Source organism: Neophocaena asiaeorientalis, unplaced genomic scaffold (genome assembly GCF_003031525.2).
Source record: "Neophocaena asiaeorientalis asiaeorientalis breed wild unplaced genomic scaffold, Neophocaena_asiaeorientalis_V1.1 scaffold45, whole genome shotgun sequence".
NCBI classification, from domain to species: Eukaryota; Metazoa; Chordata; class Mammalia; order Artiodactyla; family Phocoenidae; genus Neophocaena; species Neophocaena asiaeorientalis.
Genome location: NW_020174642.1, coordinates 341,782 through 358,931, shown reverse-complemented (window position 1 = coordinate 358,931; position 17,150 = coordinate 341,782). Strand labels below are relative to the sequence as shown.

The window sequence follows — 17,150 nt, the reverse complement described above, 5'->3', positions numbered from 1 at the left end:
TCCCTGGCTAGAATGTAAGTTTCATGAGCATGCGGAATGTGTGTCTTTTGTTGTCTGCTGTATCTCTGGCTTCTAGAATGTGGTAGGTGCTCAGTATATATTTTCTGAATGAACGACTATGTAGATGATTGGAAGAATCAGCTCAGGGATGTGCCCAGCTACTCTCTTTTTCTTCTTTCCTTTCTGGCCATTTTCACGTGTGTATCTTAAGTGTATACCACTTAACTAGTCTAGAGAAACCTCGTTGCTGAGCAAGGAGAATAAGGCTAATTATAGAGTCACACATGTTGAACTTTGAGGATTTTTCTATTTTCCACTCTGGGTAACAGTCCTCAGACCAATGAGAGAGACTGGAAAAATGTTAAGGAAGGAGTTGAATTAACCTGGGTAGCCCCAAAAGGCTGAAAGATATTTAGTGATTTCATCCTGTGAATTTCTGTTTGCAGGGCACTCTGTACCAGATTGATGTTCTCAGGTTGGATTTGCTCCCAGAAATAAACCCATTAGTTTAGCTGCTAAGCAGAGAGTGGGGTTCCTATTTCATTTTGCCCATCTCCCTCTCCCTATCCCATGTCACAGCCCCTACCCGAACCTCCCGATCAGGGTTTTCAGAATGCTGTGGAATTAAGCTAAAAACCTTTTCCTTCTTGACTTCGATTTCTCAGGAAGAGTTGATTGGACTTACATCTTGAGCTTTGCCATTTTTGATTGATTTTGAAGTGTAGATGGAGTCAGAATGAAACAAAACCATTGGGAGAGAGGGAGGTTATCCAATGCACCTCTGAGTTTTGCTTGGTTTTTTGAAATGTGTAATTTCAAACAGAAAGTTACTCATTTGGCAGACACCTTGGTTTGTACTTTTCAGAGTTTTTAGTTTATGGATAGGCATAGAGCTTTGAATATACACCTGTAGAGTTTAAGTAGAAGAAGACAACGGTTGCCAGCTCAATGAACAAGTGTAATTATCTAATGATCTTATTTATGTTCTTATTTCATATCTCCGCAGGAGTAATCTCAGTACATGATGTTAGTTCTCACCTGCTACCACGTAAAAGTCCAAGTACCTGCCAGGTGCATATAGGCGTGCTGTTATCTGCCAAGCTGGCTGCTGTCCCTGTGTGCTGAACTCTTCCTGTTAACTGCCTATACCTATTGGATGACTCAATGATCCCCTCCTTTTTTTTTTTTCTTTGCTACAGACCATAAAACCATGGGAAACGCAGAAAGTCAAAATGTAGTGCATGAGTTTTATGGAGAAAAGCATGCAAGCCTGGGGCGCAAACACACGTCGCGCTCCCTGCGCCTGTCGCACAAGGTGCGGCGGACCAGGCACGCCTCCTCGGGGAAGGTGATCCACAGGACCTCTGAAGTGACCACCCGATCCAGCAGCACTCCCAGTATCCCCCAGTCCCTGGCTGAAAATGGCTTGGAGCCCTTCTCCCAAGAAGGCACCCTGGAGGACTTCGGGAGCCCCATTTGGGTGGACCGAGTGGATATGGGCTTGAGACCCGTGTCTTACACGGATTCTTCTGTCAGTCCCAGTGTAGGCAGCAGCATTGTCCTCGCAGCAGCCTCTGTGCAGAGCATGCCAGACTCGGAGGAGAGCAGGCTTTACGGGGATGACGCTACGTACTTGGCGGAGGGAGGCAGGAGGCAGCATCCCTATACATCCGATGGGCCCACTTTCACGGAGACGGCGAGCTTTAAGAAGAAACGCTCCAAATCTGCAGACATCTGGCGGGAAGACAGCCTGGAATTCTCACTCTCTGATCTGAGCCAAGAACATTTAACAAGCAACGAAGAGATCTTGGGTTCTGCCGAAGAGAAAGATTGCGAGGAGACTCGGGGGATGGAAGCCCCGGCGAGTCCGCGGCAGCTCAGTACCTGTCAACGTGCCAATTCACTGGGGGATTTGTATGCTCCCCAGAAAACCTCCGGGGTGACGGCAGACGGGGGGCGGAGGGGCAAATTTGCAGGCTACTGTCGGAATTTGGTGTCTGATATTCCTGATCTTGGGAACCATAAGATGCCACCGGCTGCTGCCGAAGAGGCTCTTCCGTACAGTAATTATAACACACTTCCCTGTAGGAAATCTCACTGTCTTTCTGAAGGTGCCACCAACCCACAAATGAGCCATAACAACAGCATGCAAGGCAGAAGAGCAAAAACAACTCAGGTAAAGTGACTGGAATCTGTTTCAATATTTTGGAAATGATGCATGACTTTAAGTGCATGAGTTTGCTCTTACACGATTCCCATCTTTTAGCCGGGTTTTACCGTGTTTGCCTGGTGGGTGCTGCAGCCGATGCCGTTTCTCTGGAGATGCAGCGCTCTTCTGCTTCGCCCTCTTGCAGTTCTGTGGTGAAGGGGTGGGGATTAAGGAGTAAGCGTAGATGTGTGTCGGGAATGTGATGAGAGTGGGAATAAAGCTGATAAGTTCACATTGGGAAGCTGCCTCTCCAACTCAGCTCTTCAACGGCATCTCGCTCCTTCCGAGCTTCCTTCCTAACGTGGTTCTATCCGTGGACAGATGGGGATGGTGGGGTGTGGACTCTGGGAACTTATTTCTTCAGCGCCACAGGTGGGAAGAGGTTAGTCGGCCGCTCGTTGGAGGAGGTGTTTTTGATTCAGGGCGGGCTCTGGTCATTTGTCAGCTTCTCTCAGAGGTTGGCAGGCTGACTGCCTTACCAGGAGCCATTTCAATTTCCTGTTCCTTGCAAGGCTGGCCAGCCCTCTCTCTGGAGGGAGGTGTTGCGGAAGGAATAACATGGGTGGGTTCCAGTTCTACGCTGCAGCCAACTAGTTTTTGACCTTGGACAAACCCTGACTTCTAGTTGCTCTTCCGAACAGTGGGGTAAAGATGCTCGACTCACCTGCTTCGGGGTCCAGGGCATGAAAGAGTGGGTGTGAAAACATTTTTCAAAGACTTAAAACATATCTTACTTATGAAAGGAAGACCCGTTACCTTCGTTAGTAATGGTAATTAACGTGGAGATAATAACGTATCAAGTAGTCCTGCATGCCTCCGTCCTCTTCTGGTTTCTGGTCCTGCAATTCCCTGTGGTGGAGTTCTGGGAGTCCTGGCTTGTGTTGAGGATGGGTTGGTAGTTTGCAAGGTGGTGCTTCAGATCCGGAATCCAGATTGGGCCCATTTGCCTTGAAAGGTGTATTGGCCACCAGGGTGTCCAGCGAATACCACTGAGGTCAGCTGGAAAACGGCAGGTGTGCTCTGACCTGGCCAGCAGTGCATGGTGTTCACCTTCTGGTCTTGCTTCAGTGCAAGTCAGAGTTATTCAAGTGTTATTTTGAGGCTCAATTGTCTTGGGAAGGGTGTCTAAATATAATGGGCAGATGGGATGGTGGGGAACCTGGGGAGGAGGGCAAAGGAAATTGGCACTAGATTGTCTGTGTTCCTGCCCAAGAGCAAGTTTTTTTGTTTTGTTTTGTTTTTAAGTATTCACAATCTCAGGTCTCTAATTTTATTTTGGAATTTTAAATCCCCATATACAAGTCGTCTGGGGATACAGTTTTTTCTTTTTTGTACCACTGTAGATTTCTATATTAGAATAATTGAAATTTACTATATATTCCTCTGGGTTGATATAGGTTAAAGGAGTCTGTGTTTGACCTTTTCCTCTTCTTTTTTAAAAGATATTTTAAACTGTGGTAAAAGTACACATGACATTTACCATCTTGGCATTTTTAAGTGTATGGTTGAGGGGTATTAAGTACATTCATACTGTTGTGTACCCTTCATCTTCAGAACTCTTTTCATCTTGTAGAACTGAAATTCTGTCCCCATTAAACAATAGTTCTCTGTTTCCCCCTTTCCCCAGCCCCTGGCAACCACCGTTCTACTTTCTGTCTCAGTGAATTTGGCTCTAGAGACCTTGTAAGAGTGGAATCACGTAGTATTTGTCTTTTTGTGACAGGCTTATTTCATTTAGGCTGATATCCTCAAGGTTCACACGTTGTACCCTGTGTCACAAGCGCCTTCCTTTTTAAGGCTGAATAATATTCCACTGTATGTATATAACACTCCCCCCACAGCCCCCATTCATCCACTGAAGGACAGGTTTTGCCGATGGTGTCCAAGCCAGGTATCCTGGCTCCACGTCTTCTTACCTGAGTAACTTTGGGCACAATTTTTTTTTAATTAATTAATTTATGTATGGCTGTGTTGGGTCTTCGTTTCTGTGCGAGGGCTTTCTCTAGTTGTGGCAAGCGGGGGCCACTCTTCATCGCGGTGTGCGGGCCTCTCACTATCGCGGCCTCTGTTGTTGCGGAGCACAGGCTCCAGACGCGCAGGCTCAGTAGTTGTGGTGCACGGGCCCAGTTGCTCCGCGGCATGTGGGATCCTCCCAGACCAAGGCTCAAACCCGTGTCCCCTGCATCGGCAGGCGGACTCTCAACCACTGCGCCACCAGGGAAGCCCTGGGCACAATTTTTAAGTCTCTGGAAGCCTTAATTTCTTCATCTGTCAAATGGGAATAATAATAAAGTTTCTGAGAAAATGGAATGTGAAGGCCAGCGCTTGGTACTTTAGAAGCTACCCATAAGGGACAATCTGTAAGTTGATGTAATTTTCATTATTATTAGTGTTGTATGAGTTGAGGACTCAAGGTAGTTTTGTGTTTATATCAAACTTTGTGTTAGAAACAAAATTATTAAAAAGGCTGATTCTGAGGTTTGAGAAGGTGAGTGTGAATGTTGCCTCTAGGTGCACTCCTTGAATTTTTATCCATTTCTCTTCTGAAGCAAGATTATGATGATAGAAACGACTGAATTACCCCGCTGTGGTCCCTCTGCCTACCCTGGCCAGGCTCTTCCTACACTGGCAACTTGACAGGTTGGGATGCAGGTGAGATAGGTGCCCTATTAAAGGGTCACCTGAAAGGCACTGCAGGCTCTGTCCTGAAGACGTTGCCAGATTGGCATTGCAGACCTGATTGGAAGAAATGGTCTCCTGGCCCTCAGCAGTTAAAAGGAACCTCACCTCTGACTGTCACTTTTACCTGGAACAATGCTAAGTTAGCGCACATTCTGTGTAAGATTTGACGGGGTGCCAGGTGGTATTCTGGCTCCCTATCTCCAGGTCTCCAACACTGGGGGACAGTTGGACCTCTGCTTCCCCCCACTCCCCACTGATGGGGCTGTGAGCCTTTGAGTCATGGCCACCCCCAGAAGAGGGGCAGAGGCGGTATCACTGAAAGTTCTCATGTGTAATTGTTGTACGACATTTCCATTCTTTGGCTTGTCGCCTTCTAACATTGTTAATATGTGAAAGTGAGACCATCTCAGTGTGGTGTCTCATAAAGCACTGTGGTAGCTTAATGTAACGCAAAGTGCAACAGGACTAGGAATCCTAAGAAGTACGTTTGTATCCCGGCTCACTCCTTACTAAACGGTGACCTTGGGCAAGTCACTCCACCACTGGCTCCTTCTCTGACCAGGGTGAGTGACACCAGCCTCTGACGGGGCCATTAGGAGAACCAAGTGGGATTCCATGCATGGAAGCCTTTTGCAGAGTGTATAAAGTGAACGGAAGTCTTATTTTTGTATCGACTTTACGTGTTGAGTGAAGATCTTTAATGACTTGAAACAAACCCCAGAATTATTCACAACACTGTCCCTCCACCCACACTTCCTAGTCTAAGTTTGATGTGTTCATCCAGCACAATTTCTTGAGAACCCACTATGTTCCAAACAGTGTATTTTAAGAGGCAGTGGGTGTGGAGGCTTCCTTGAAAAGAATTCTTTTTTTCTTTTTTTTTTTGTTGGTAAAAGTTTCTGACCCAGCGGCCCTCTCCAGCAAGTTTGGATCGTAGATATTAAGGCCTCCTCATCTGCCCTGGTGATGTGGTTGAATCTGTAATAGTCCTGTCAGCAGTTTTACTCCCCAGAAAAGAGCTCCTGGCAGGCATTTCGCCAAGATCATGGCCTCTGAGCCTGAGAGACAATATGTTTTATCTGAACTAACATGAACAACATCTTTTTATTTGAAAATGATCAAAAAATGTGTCTGCCACACACTAAGTGCTGAGAAATTATATTTGTCCAATTCAGTATACTTGAGTATGTGTCGTGTACCTCCTGCATAAAAGTTTTATCTTGTCAGTCAGTCTGCTACTCATTTGTTGGGAGGATTTACCCAGACTACTGAAAGCAGGGTTTATTTGTACTGACTTCTGTAAAATCCCAAGTAGCTTGCCCCTTGATTCAATGAATGCCTCATTGGTATTTTGGCCTGAACTTTACTCTCAGTGTTCCCATGGTTAACGGACAGAGGAAGGGGCAGCCTGGTGTCAGGCAAAGAAGAGGTTCTGGAGTCCAGCAGGTCTGAGCTTGTGAGTTTGAACCCTGTTACCTATGTAACCTAGAAGGATCTCAGTGCCTCTTGAGTGAGGGTTCCACACGGGAATGAATGTAAAACTCCTGGCACAATATCTTGCATGTATTAGATGCTCCGTAAATAATGGTTATGGGTTATGATGGTAAAGTTTTGTTTAATTGTGTAGAGTTCAGCTCTCCTGTGTTTCTAAGACTATCAGCGGGTGAGGGGGAGCAAGGAAACTGCCATTCGATGGAGTGTCCTTGAGCCACGTTCTGTGCTTGAAAGGGAAGCTTTGGCTTGGAGCTGTCCTGCATAACACCTGAGGAGGGCTTCATTCATCCACTTGGGAGATGAAAGAATGTGAACAGCTGTGCTGAGGATGTCTCAGGGGGCCGCCACCTTGGGAGGGAGCAGGGGGGCCCCCCCCAGAGCTCCTCGCGGGGACGTGGCGCTGGTGCTAAGGTTTGTGTGCTGGTCCAGCTTCTGACACCCTCTTCCCGCCGTGGTATATGGAGTGGGATTGACAGAAGACAGAGCTCCTGGCCCCTGAGCACCTCTGCGGGGGTTCATTTCAGCCTGATTGCGAGTTGCCAACTCTCCCATCACTTTTCAGGGGAGGAAGTCAACCTAAGGAGATGAGGTGACAGGGTCTCACGACTGGATTGAAGTCCAGGTCTTCTGACCCACAGACCAGGGTCCTTTCTTCAGAAGTGAACCCACACCACACTGCCTCCCCATGTTCAAACAGGTTTCAGCTCACATGCCCTCAGATTTTAACATCAAAACCCCCCAGTTCTGGTACGGAAGCCAAACAGGGTGGTGGGCTGAAAAGAAAATAGTAACTGTCCACTACCATGGCCCGAATCAGCAGTCCCTGAGAGAGATGACCAAAGGCGACTTTATTTTTTATTTGTATTTTTTTAAATTGAAGTATAGTTGATTTACAATGTTGTGTTAACTTCTACTTTACAGCAAACTGATTCAGTTATACATACATATACATTCTTTTTCATGTTCTTTTCCATTATGGTGTATCACAGGATATCGAATATAGTTCCCTGTGCTACACAGTAGGACCTTGTTATTTATTCATTCTATGTATAATAATTTGCATCTGCTAATCCCAACCTCCCACTCCATCTCCCCGCCACCTTCCCCTCGGCAACAAGTCTGTTCTCTACGTCTGAGTCTATTTCTGTTTCGTAGGTAAGTTCATTTGTGTCATATTTTAGATTCCACATGTAAGTGATATCGTATGGTATTGTCTTTGACTTACTTCACTTAGTATGATAATCTCTAGTTCCATCTGTGTTGCTGCAAATGGCATTATTATTATTTATGGCTGAGTAATATTCCACTGTATATACGCACCACATCTTCTTTATCCATTCATCTGTCGATGGACATTTAGGTTGTTTCCATATCTTGGCTATTGTGAATAGTGCTGCTGTGAACATAGGGGTGCGTGTTTCTTTTTTTTTTTTTTTTTTGCGGTACGCGGGCCTCTCACTGTTGTGGCCTCTCCCGTTGCGGAGCAACAGGCTCCGGACGCGCAGGCTCAGTGGCCATGGCTCACGGGCCCAGCCGCTCCGCGGCATGTGGGATCCTCCCACACCGGGGCACGAACCCGTGTCCCCTGCATCGGCAGGCGGACTCTCAACCACTGCGCCACCAGGGAAGCCCTATCTTTTTGAATTATAGTTTTGTCTGCATATATATGCCCAGGAGGGGGATTGCTGGATCATATGGTAGCTCTATTTTTAGTTTTTTGAGGAACGTTCATACTGTTTTCCACAGTGGCTGCACCAACTTACATTCCCACCAACTGTGTATTAGCGTTCCCTTTTCGCCACACCCTCTCCGGCGTTCGTTACTTGTAGACATTTTAATGATGGCCATTCTGACTGGTGTGAGGTGATATACCTCATCGCAGTTTTGATTTGCATTTCTCTAATAATTAGCGATGTTGAGCATCTTTTCATGTGCCTGTTGGCCATCTGTATGTCTTTTTTGGAGAAATGCCAAAGATGACTTCAGAAGGCTCTATCCCTGATGACTTTCTTGCTTGGATAAACAAGTTAATAGGATTGGTGATTTCAGCAAGATAAAGGGTGCAGCACGATCAGAAGAAGATCTTGAGTTCCTATAAAAGTTGTGTTGATTTTTAAAATTTTGTTTTGTTTTACACTTAGTTTAAATGGTTCAGGGATAATAAATATGTTCCCTGAGCTGAGAAGTGACATCAGCATCCAGAGATTCCTAACCTTTGGTCACAGATTCCTTTGCGAATCAGATGAAAAATTTGGATCTTTTGGGATCAACACAAGAGACCACCCTTTTGCATATCATTTCAGGGGATCCACGGGTCCTCCAAGGTCCATCGAGAAGCTTCTGGTTAAGAACCTCAGGTTAATTCTTTTAATTAATTTTTATTGGAGTATAGCTGCTTTACAATGTTGTGTTAGCTTCTACTGCACAGCAAAATGAACCAACCATACACATACGTAACATCCCCTCCCTTTTGGATTTCCCATCCGTTTAGGACAAAACAGTGCGTTAAGTGCATTAACTCCACTTAATGCACTGTGGTGTCCTAAACCGGAGGGAAATCCAAAAGGGAGGGGATGTTATGTGTGTTCCCCTCAGTTGTCTATTTTATACATAGTATCAATAGTGTGTATGTGTGTGTTCCCCTCAGTTGTCTATTTTATACATAGTATCAATAGTGTATATGTATCAATCCCAATCTCCCAATTCCTCCCACCCCACTCCCTTCCCCCTTGGTACCCATACATTTGAAGACCCTTAGGTTAATTCTTCGTGAAACAAAATATTTTCATATAAAATCCATTTAAAAAAACCTCTCTTCTTTCGCGGCTCCTGTTTGATGCTTCTTTTTTGCCTTCCTTTTGATTTTTCTTTTTCTGCCACGTAAGTTAAGCAATGAGGTATTTATTTTGGAAAACAGCCCATCCATTTCAACAAGAATATCCCTCTTCTTTGCCAAGATCTTCTTTTGAGGAGTGGGAGGGTGAGAAGGTAGCTGAGACATGGCTTGTATCAGCAGTTCTCAGACTCCTTTATACTCTTAAAAAGTGTTACAGACTCCAAAGGGCTTCTGTCCATGTGGGTTATATCTATAAATATTTATCACATTAGAAATTGAAACAGAAATGTAAAAAAAAAACCTTGTTAATTCGTCTTAAAATAGCAGCAATAAACCATTACATGTTCACATAAATAACTTTATTTTTTAAATTTTATTTTCTGAAATTAAAAAAAAAAAGCCAGAAGAAGGGCATTGTTTTGTATTTTTGCAAATCTGTACAATTTCTGGCTTATCAGAAGACACTAGAGTCTCATATCTGCTTCTGCATTCACTCCCTTGCGACATGCTGTTTTGGTTGGACTGTATGAGGAAAGCCTGGCTTCGAACAGATAGTTGGTAAAGGCAGGACCTTAGGGATCCCCTGAAATTATTTAAGGACCCCTGGTCCTCACTTGGAGAGCTGTTTATTTATGCTAATATAGGTTGGGGAGGCCCAAGCCTTTGAAAATCACATTCTTAGTTTAGTCCGCGAGGAGAGGAGCCTCTGTGTCCCTCAGTGTAAGTCGTGTCCCACAGTAACGTGCCCTTGCTGGTTTCCCAGCATAACTGAGGAGGCTAAAGGGCTGGGACCGGGAGCTTGGAGGCCTCCCAGCCAGCCTGCTGTGCAGCCCTGGGAGCGTCTCCACGGATCCGCAGGGCAGAACTTAGGAAACGCCCACCAGCTTTTCTCTCTGTGTTGGGGCCCAGTGTGCTTTGAACTTCCTGTTGACAGAATATCTAGTTTGGGCCATAAAACAGCCCAATATGTCTTTCTCACTTTCTCTCCTTTTAAAAAGATGAAAGAAAAAACATGTAAGTGAGCTCTGGTTGTCTCCATAAAAGACGTACTAAACGCGGATGGCTGGAAGATGTGGAAGTCAAGCTTTCCAGTTGGGGCTCAGTTGTGACTTCAACTGGAATTGAGCGTGAGTTGAGCCTGGAAATGACTAGACCATTAAATCAAACTAAAATGTGTTCCGTGAGAAACGCTTTTCTTGGTTGGAGAAGAGGGTGGAAGATGAACAGCAGTTAAATTGTTCAACAGTGTTTGTGGGTTTTTTTTTGGAAGTGCCTACGCCATGCCAGACACTATTCTTGGTGCTTGGGATGCATCAAGAAGAGATCCCTGAGCTCAGGAAGTTAGTCGGGGTGAAGTGGAGGTGTGTCTGCAGCAAACAGTCAGCATAACAAGTAAATGGCATGCTATGGGGAAAAGAGAGCAAGGTGACGAAGACCAGGCAGTGGGGAATGCGTGGCAATTCCGGATCAGGTGGTTGGGTCGGGCCCCGCCCCTCGGGATGGGCAGACTTGGGTAGGGATTTGGAAGGGAGATGGGAATTGGCCATTGATTTGGAAGGTGGGAGTGTGCCCTGCACCTTTGAGGAAGGAGAAAGTGATGGATCAGTATTCCTGGAATTCCTGGACGCAAGAAAAGTTGGGAGCATACACCGGCATGAGTTCTTCAGTTTCACTGGTGGCTGGGTGCATCCAAAGGTCCAGTGCTAAGGCTGGACGTTGGTGGAGGGCCTGGATGGACAGCCTTGGGAGCCCTCACCTTGCTCCTGGGAGACTTACCCAGCCATGGCACGCAGGATGGATTGACGGGCGGAAGGTAGTTAGAACAGAGAGTCTGTGGCTGAACCAGGGATGTGGCACTAGGAAAAGAAGAAAAGGGACTAGGGATGTGATATATCCTGAGGTCCTGAGGAGGGGAAGGGTGACGACAGGGTTTGAGACATGCACATAGAAAAACAGATGAAAGGAGAGAAGATGATTCACTGACTTAGACATAGAGCTGTCTCCAATCTGGAGCTACCTGAGGCAACATTTCAAGCATTTGCCAACTTACTTCTGAGACTCTTCTGGGCAGCGGTAAGAAGTCCAGCAGTTGTAATTGAGAGAAATTTTGAGTCACTCCGTTGTGGATCATTAGAGAGGATGGGACTGAGTGCTGGAAACTTTATAGGGCATGGAGATTTTGCCTTAGGAAGGAAAGAGGAAGGAAATAGAAACAGGGTTTTAGAAATGTCTCAAAGGGAGCTGGGACACATGTAAAGAGGCTAAGAGTGGGGGGTCAAGAGGTACAGTTTACAAACTTCGGGATCAAAAATTCAAAATGGGGGCTTCCCTGGTGGCGCAGTGGTTGAGAGTCCGCCTGCCGATGCGGGGGACGCGGGTTCGTGCAAAAAAAAAAAAAAAAAAAAAAAAAAATTCAAAATGGCACTGGCTACTTGTGTAGAGAGAGGAAAGAAAAAACCCTTACAGTGATGGCAAATGGATGCTGCAATATTTCTGTAAATCAAGAGTGGCACTTGTTAGTAGCAGAGCCTAGCGGTTACTTACAGCATAGGAAACATCGTTTTCTTAGTTTACTGTGCAGTTTTGCGAATGTGAAAATAATTCAAGGGGATTACATTGGCTCGCACCTGCCTTGGTGGGCCTGTGTATTTTTCCCATGAGACCTTGTTTTTCCCAAGTTCCTCAGCAACACCCGTTCTTTCATGTTAGTGCAGGAAGCTAGTAAGTGAGGTCAGGCAGCGTCTTCTCTCCTTGGGCTGAGATGTAAGTAAGGCTGAGGATGGACGTGACGGTAATTAGAGTTAACACTCTTGTTCAGGTACTGTGTGCCGGGCACCATTCTAGAAACTTGTGTTATTACCTCAATCTCACATCTTACAAAGTGTCTTACAAAGTAAACATTGTTGCTATTCCCATTATACAGGTGAGGAGACTGAGGCACGGATTGGTTCAAAATAACTTGCCCAGACATGCCATTTGCTGTATTGAGATTACCACGGGAGGGTATACTAAGAGTATAGTATAGTGTAGTACTGAGCGTACCAAGGAGAGAATGTTGGAAACCAAAGACAGTGCTTATGTGTGTGCATGTGTGGCGGAGGGGAGTCCTTAGATTTGGTGGATAAGATGAAGATGATAAGACAGGGGGAATATTTTAGAATTTAATGAGGCAGAAATTGTTCTAATTCAAGGCTTCTGAAGGTCAAAATCTCCTCCCCCAGGGATGTTCCTGGTGGCCCAGTGGTTAAGAATCCATACGTCCACTGCAGGGGGCGCGGGTTCTCTCCCTGGTTGGGGAATTAAGATCCCGCGTGCCTCGTGGCATGGCCAAAAAAAAAAAAAAAAAAAATCTCCCTCCATTGAAATTCTGTGAACTCTTTTCTTCTGTATTTACCTTCTTTCTACAGGTGTATTGAAGCAAAGCTGGATTCAACGGGGAAATTAAACAAAGTGACCAACATACCAGTTTCTAACTGCATTCGACTTGTAACTACAAGTTGCCAATTGACCCTCCTGGTCCCTGACTTGTCCCAGGGCCCTTGAACTTTGTGGCTAATTAGCTCTTCAAAATTGTGTCCACACTTCTTTAGCACAGCAAACCTGTCCCTCAGAGTCTTTCTGAATTCCCCGGTGGAAACAACTTGAACCTTTGCCACAATGTGTCTTTAGCCTATGTTCATGCTGGGTGACCCTCCTCCAGTTTTCAAGGCAGTGAAAACAGGCTTTGAATTTACCTCTTGCTGCCTCCACTTTAGCACCAGAGCTCATTTCAGCATTTGCTGCCTGGCTAAAATGACAAAGAAAACTCTTGCCTGGCAGCTGTCGAATGTTTGGGGCAACAGCTGGCCACTTGTGCATCCAATGGGAAAGTGCATGCATTCATGCTGGGAGACTGACAGTGGAATGGAAATCGGTGAGTGCTTGAAGAATCTGGCTTGGGAGGACTTGTCCAGGAAGAGCAGGATTTAAGAGCCTCTGTATTCCATGAATGTTGTTTATAATGGGAAGCCTCTTCTGTGGAGTGGTTCTAACATGGGGAGTTTATTTTGAGCTATTTTTAGGAAATCTTTGGCTGGATCATGTACCATGTTGGGAGTTATTTCTCTGTCTAGCTAGGGTCTTAACCATTTCCCTTGATCTCCTCTGACTTTTGCTTTAAATTTCAGTATTTGGTTAAATATTCTAGGACTGATCGTATGCTAAGACATCTAACTAGAGAAGAAGGAACATGCCTTGCATTTGCAATAAAGACTGCTGGGCTTCCGTGGGAATTTTCCCTGGGGTTGATCATCTGGATTTCTTGCCTTTGGAAGAGTGGGGTGGTTGACAGGGGCTTTTTTTTTTTTTTTTTGCGGTACGCGGGCCTCTCACTGTTGTGGCCTCTCCCGTTGTGGAGCACAGGCTCCGGACGCGCAGGCTCAGCGGCCATGGCCCACGGGCCCAGCCGCTCCGCAGCATGTGGGATCATCCCGGACCAGGGCACGAACCCGCGTCCCCTGCATCGGCAGGCGGACTCTCAACCGCTTCGCCACCAGGGAAGCTCTACAGGGGCTTTTAAGTGTGGGGAGAGTCAGGTTTCTCACGTGTGAAGTGTCCTTGAGATGGAGGTCGGTAGGAGGAGGAACCCTTCGGAAAGATGCACCAGGAATGTTTGCATCACAATGACGCTGTCTTTCTTCTGAGCTATTGGAAGCTGTATCACAGTGGTATGCATCCTGCCATTTGAGAAGGATGGGCATTTAGGATGCAGCCTTGGAGCGCTCTTTCAGTGTGTGAACCTAGTGCCTCTACATCAGTGTATCTGTCTTTGGTTTGTTCTAGAGATTCTGAGACCTGTATACTTGTAATTCTTGTGTGGCACTTAGGCATCTGGAGCCCTGCTGTAGATGACTGTCTCCCACACTCAAGGTATAGGGGGATGTGGCGTCCCGTTGACCATTCAGGTGTGGAGCAATGCCTCTGGCTGTGTGGACATCATTTCCCACGATGCTGGAGCAAGGGTTTCTGGGTATTTGGCACATCCCAAGCTTCATGGCCAAATAGAGGCTGGAGCTGAGCAGCCACCATCTGTTGCTGGACAGGCTGGGTCACATATCAGTGGGAGGATGTGCCACTTAGCCTGCTTAACCACTGTGGAAACAAGGGGGAGCTGGCTTGGATCACAGATCCGGGAGCATTCTCCAGTGGCTACGCTCCCAAAGTGTGCCAGCTCTGCTGGGGCCAGCAGGCCTCTTAACCTGGAGTAATCACTTCTTTGCTCGATTTAATGGTCGTCCCAGAGTTGAATACACACAGCCTGGGCCATTGCAGGGTTGCAGTGTCAGTTGACACGAGCACGTGTTCAAGTCTGACAAAGAGGTGAGTGTCTATTGAGGCCTCAACTCTTAGTTGCAGTAGAGACATCAAGGCATTCTGTAGGAGTTCATGGTTTGTGGGCATGTAGTAGACTGTTAAGAGACATGCCTGTCCAGTGTCTGCCTCTGTTTCCCTCATCTTCTTTTTCATCTTCTCCTTCTCCTTCCATCCACTTTTGAGTCTGAGCTCTTTGCTGGGAAACTCAAGGCATATAGATGCACAGTCACTCAGTTGTGCTGGGAAAACCTAGAAGGGGCACTGTTGAAAAACAGAAGGGAAGGCATGGAGTTGACTATTGAGACAGGATCCAGTCAGGTGCTCCCTGCGGCTGAGCCATGGGGCCATCTTGTCCAGTGGAAAAGGTCGTTGGAGGCATGGGCTCCAATCTCCAATCTGCCACCTGCCAGACTTGTGACTTTCTGAGCCTCAGCATCTCCATGCATTCACCAAGGGGATGGTTTGGCAAGGTTCCTTCCTGTTCCAGAGCTCTGGGAATTCCAAGATGCCTGGAATTAATTTCTCCTTTTTGTTCTGAAGTCTTTCTCGTGTGACCTAGAGAGGATACCTGTGTAGCTGATCTTACAGAGAAGCAGCTCATCTCTTTTCATTTTTGAGGCGAGTTTATAGCTGGTTTTGTCACTTCTTCCAGAGAAGGACTGAGGCATGTGAAAATGAATCCAGATGTTGGTGAGAATCACACAAACTCCGCATCTCCCACCACCCATGGTTATCTTGAATAATCACTGATGGCCAAATTTACTTATTAGATCCAAAGGGATATGTATGGTAAATGTCCTTGCCAGAGAGAAATGTGGGTTGGTAACAGCATTCTCCTGTTTGTATAGAGGACTTTGACCTACTAGATCTGGGTCCTTGATGACCATTGGTGGAGGGTAACAGGCAGGACGGCAGGTGGCCAAGTGACAGAACCAATAGTCACAGGGTCTGCGTCTGAGCCGCATCCATGGTTTCTTTGACACTCTTGAGTCCCTCTACATCCCAGGGACCTAAACTGCATCGCAAATGTCGTTGGTCCTTAGAAACTCTCTTAACCACTTCCTGCTACTATGTCCCTTCTTACCTCCTCCTTGTTTTATCTTTTCTTTTTTCAAATTTTTTTTTACTGTTCTTTTAAAATTAATTAATTAATTTATTTATTTTTGGCTGTGTTGGGTCTTCGTTTCTCTGCAAGGGCTTTCTCTAGTTGCGGCAAGTGGAGGGCCACTTTTCATCGCTGTGCGCGGGCCTCTCACTGTTGCGGCCTCTCTTGTTGCGGAGCACAGGCTCCAGACGCGCAGGCTCAGTAGTTGTGGCTCACGGGCCCAGTTGCTCCGCGGCATGTGGGATCTTCCCAGACCAGGGCTCGAACCAGTGTCCCCTGCATTGGCAGGCAGATTCTCAACCACTGTGCCACCAAGGAAGCCCCTCTTTTTTTTTTTTAAATAAACTTTTTATTTTAGAACAGCTTTAGAATTACATAAACATTGCAAAGATAGTAGAAAGGGTTCCCATATACCACACACCCAGTTAACCTTGAGGTCTTGGCCGAGGTGGTATTTGCCAGGTTTTTCCACTGTCAAATTTCTACCCTTTGCACACTGTACTCCTTGTTGTGTGTTTTTGTGTTTTTTGAAGGTGTACAATGTGAAGATTTAATATATGTATATAGTGTGAAATGATTACCAAAATCAAATTAATTAACATATCCATCACTCACATAATTACTCCTTCCTCCCTCCCTCCCTTCCTTCCTTTATCTCTCTCTCTCTTTCTTTCTTTTGTGGTGAGAACACTTACGATCTACTTTCCTAGCAAATTTCAAGGATACAACATGGTATCATTAACTAGAGTCATCAGGCTATATATCAGATCCGCAGAACTTGTTATAATAACTAAAAGTTTGTAACCTTAACCAATGTCTCCCCATTTCTCCGGGCCCTCAGCCTCTGGCAACCACCATTCTACCCTCTGGTTCTGTGAGTTTTACGTTTTTTACATTCCACATAGAAGTCAGTCATACAGTATTTGTCTTTCTATGTCTCCTTTGCTTGTTTTCATGTCTGGCTATGCCCATTTTAAGTTGCTCACTTAGGACCTATTCATGACGCGAGTGAACTCTGAGGGCCCTAACTTAGAATTGACCAGGTGAGATGTGCGGAGACATGGGCACAGCACCTGTCTGGGCCTCGTGCAGGATGATATTAGAATGTGGCTTGTCTCATTCTGCCTACCCCGCCATTGCCTCTCATCAAAGATTTGAACGCAAAGCATTGATTTATATGGCAATCGGAATAGCCCGTTAGTTTTTACATTTTCAAACCATAATTAACTATTTATGAGACTAAAGGCTTAACAAGTGGTTAAGCCCCCAAACCACATATTACTTTGCTATCTCTTCCTGTGTCAGACTCACATTCCGATTCTCTCCCTTTGAGAAAAACCAGTCTAATTTCTTATCCATGAGACTGTCGAGCTGTGCTGTCCAGTACTGCTGTCGTTATCCTCCCTTGATGACTACCATTATTTAATCATTGTTTATGGAAATGCCTTTAGCACTTAAGAGCAATTAAGATT

At 45.8% G+C, this 17,150-nt stretch overlaps 1 protein-coding gene across 2 annotated transcripts in view; it reads left to right on the top strand.

The window, feature by feature from the left end:
• TIAM1 (TIAM Rac1 associated GEF 1) overlaps positions 1–17,150 on the top strand; it is a 206,116-nt gene that overhangs the window by 67,189 nt on the left and 121,777 nt on the right. For both annotated transcript variants that reach the window (XM_024758201.1, XM_024758200.1), the window contains exon 3: positions 1,200–2,176. In XM_024758201.1, the coding sequence (XP_024613969.1) occupies positions 1,211–2,176 (966 nt within the window). In that variant the 5' untranslated portion in view covers positions 1,200–1,210. The remainder of the gene's footprint in view (positions 1–1,199; positions 2,177–17,150) is intronic.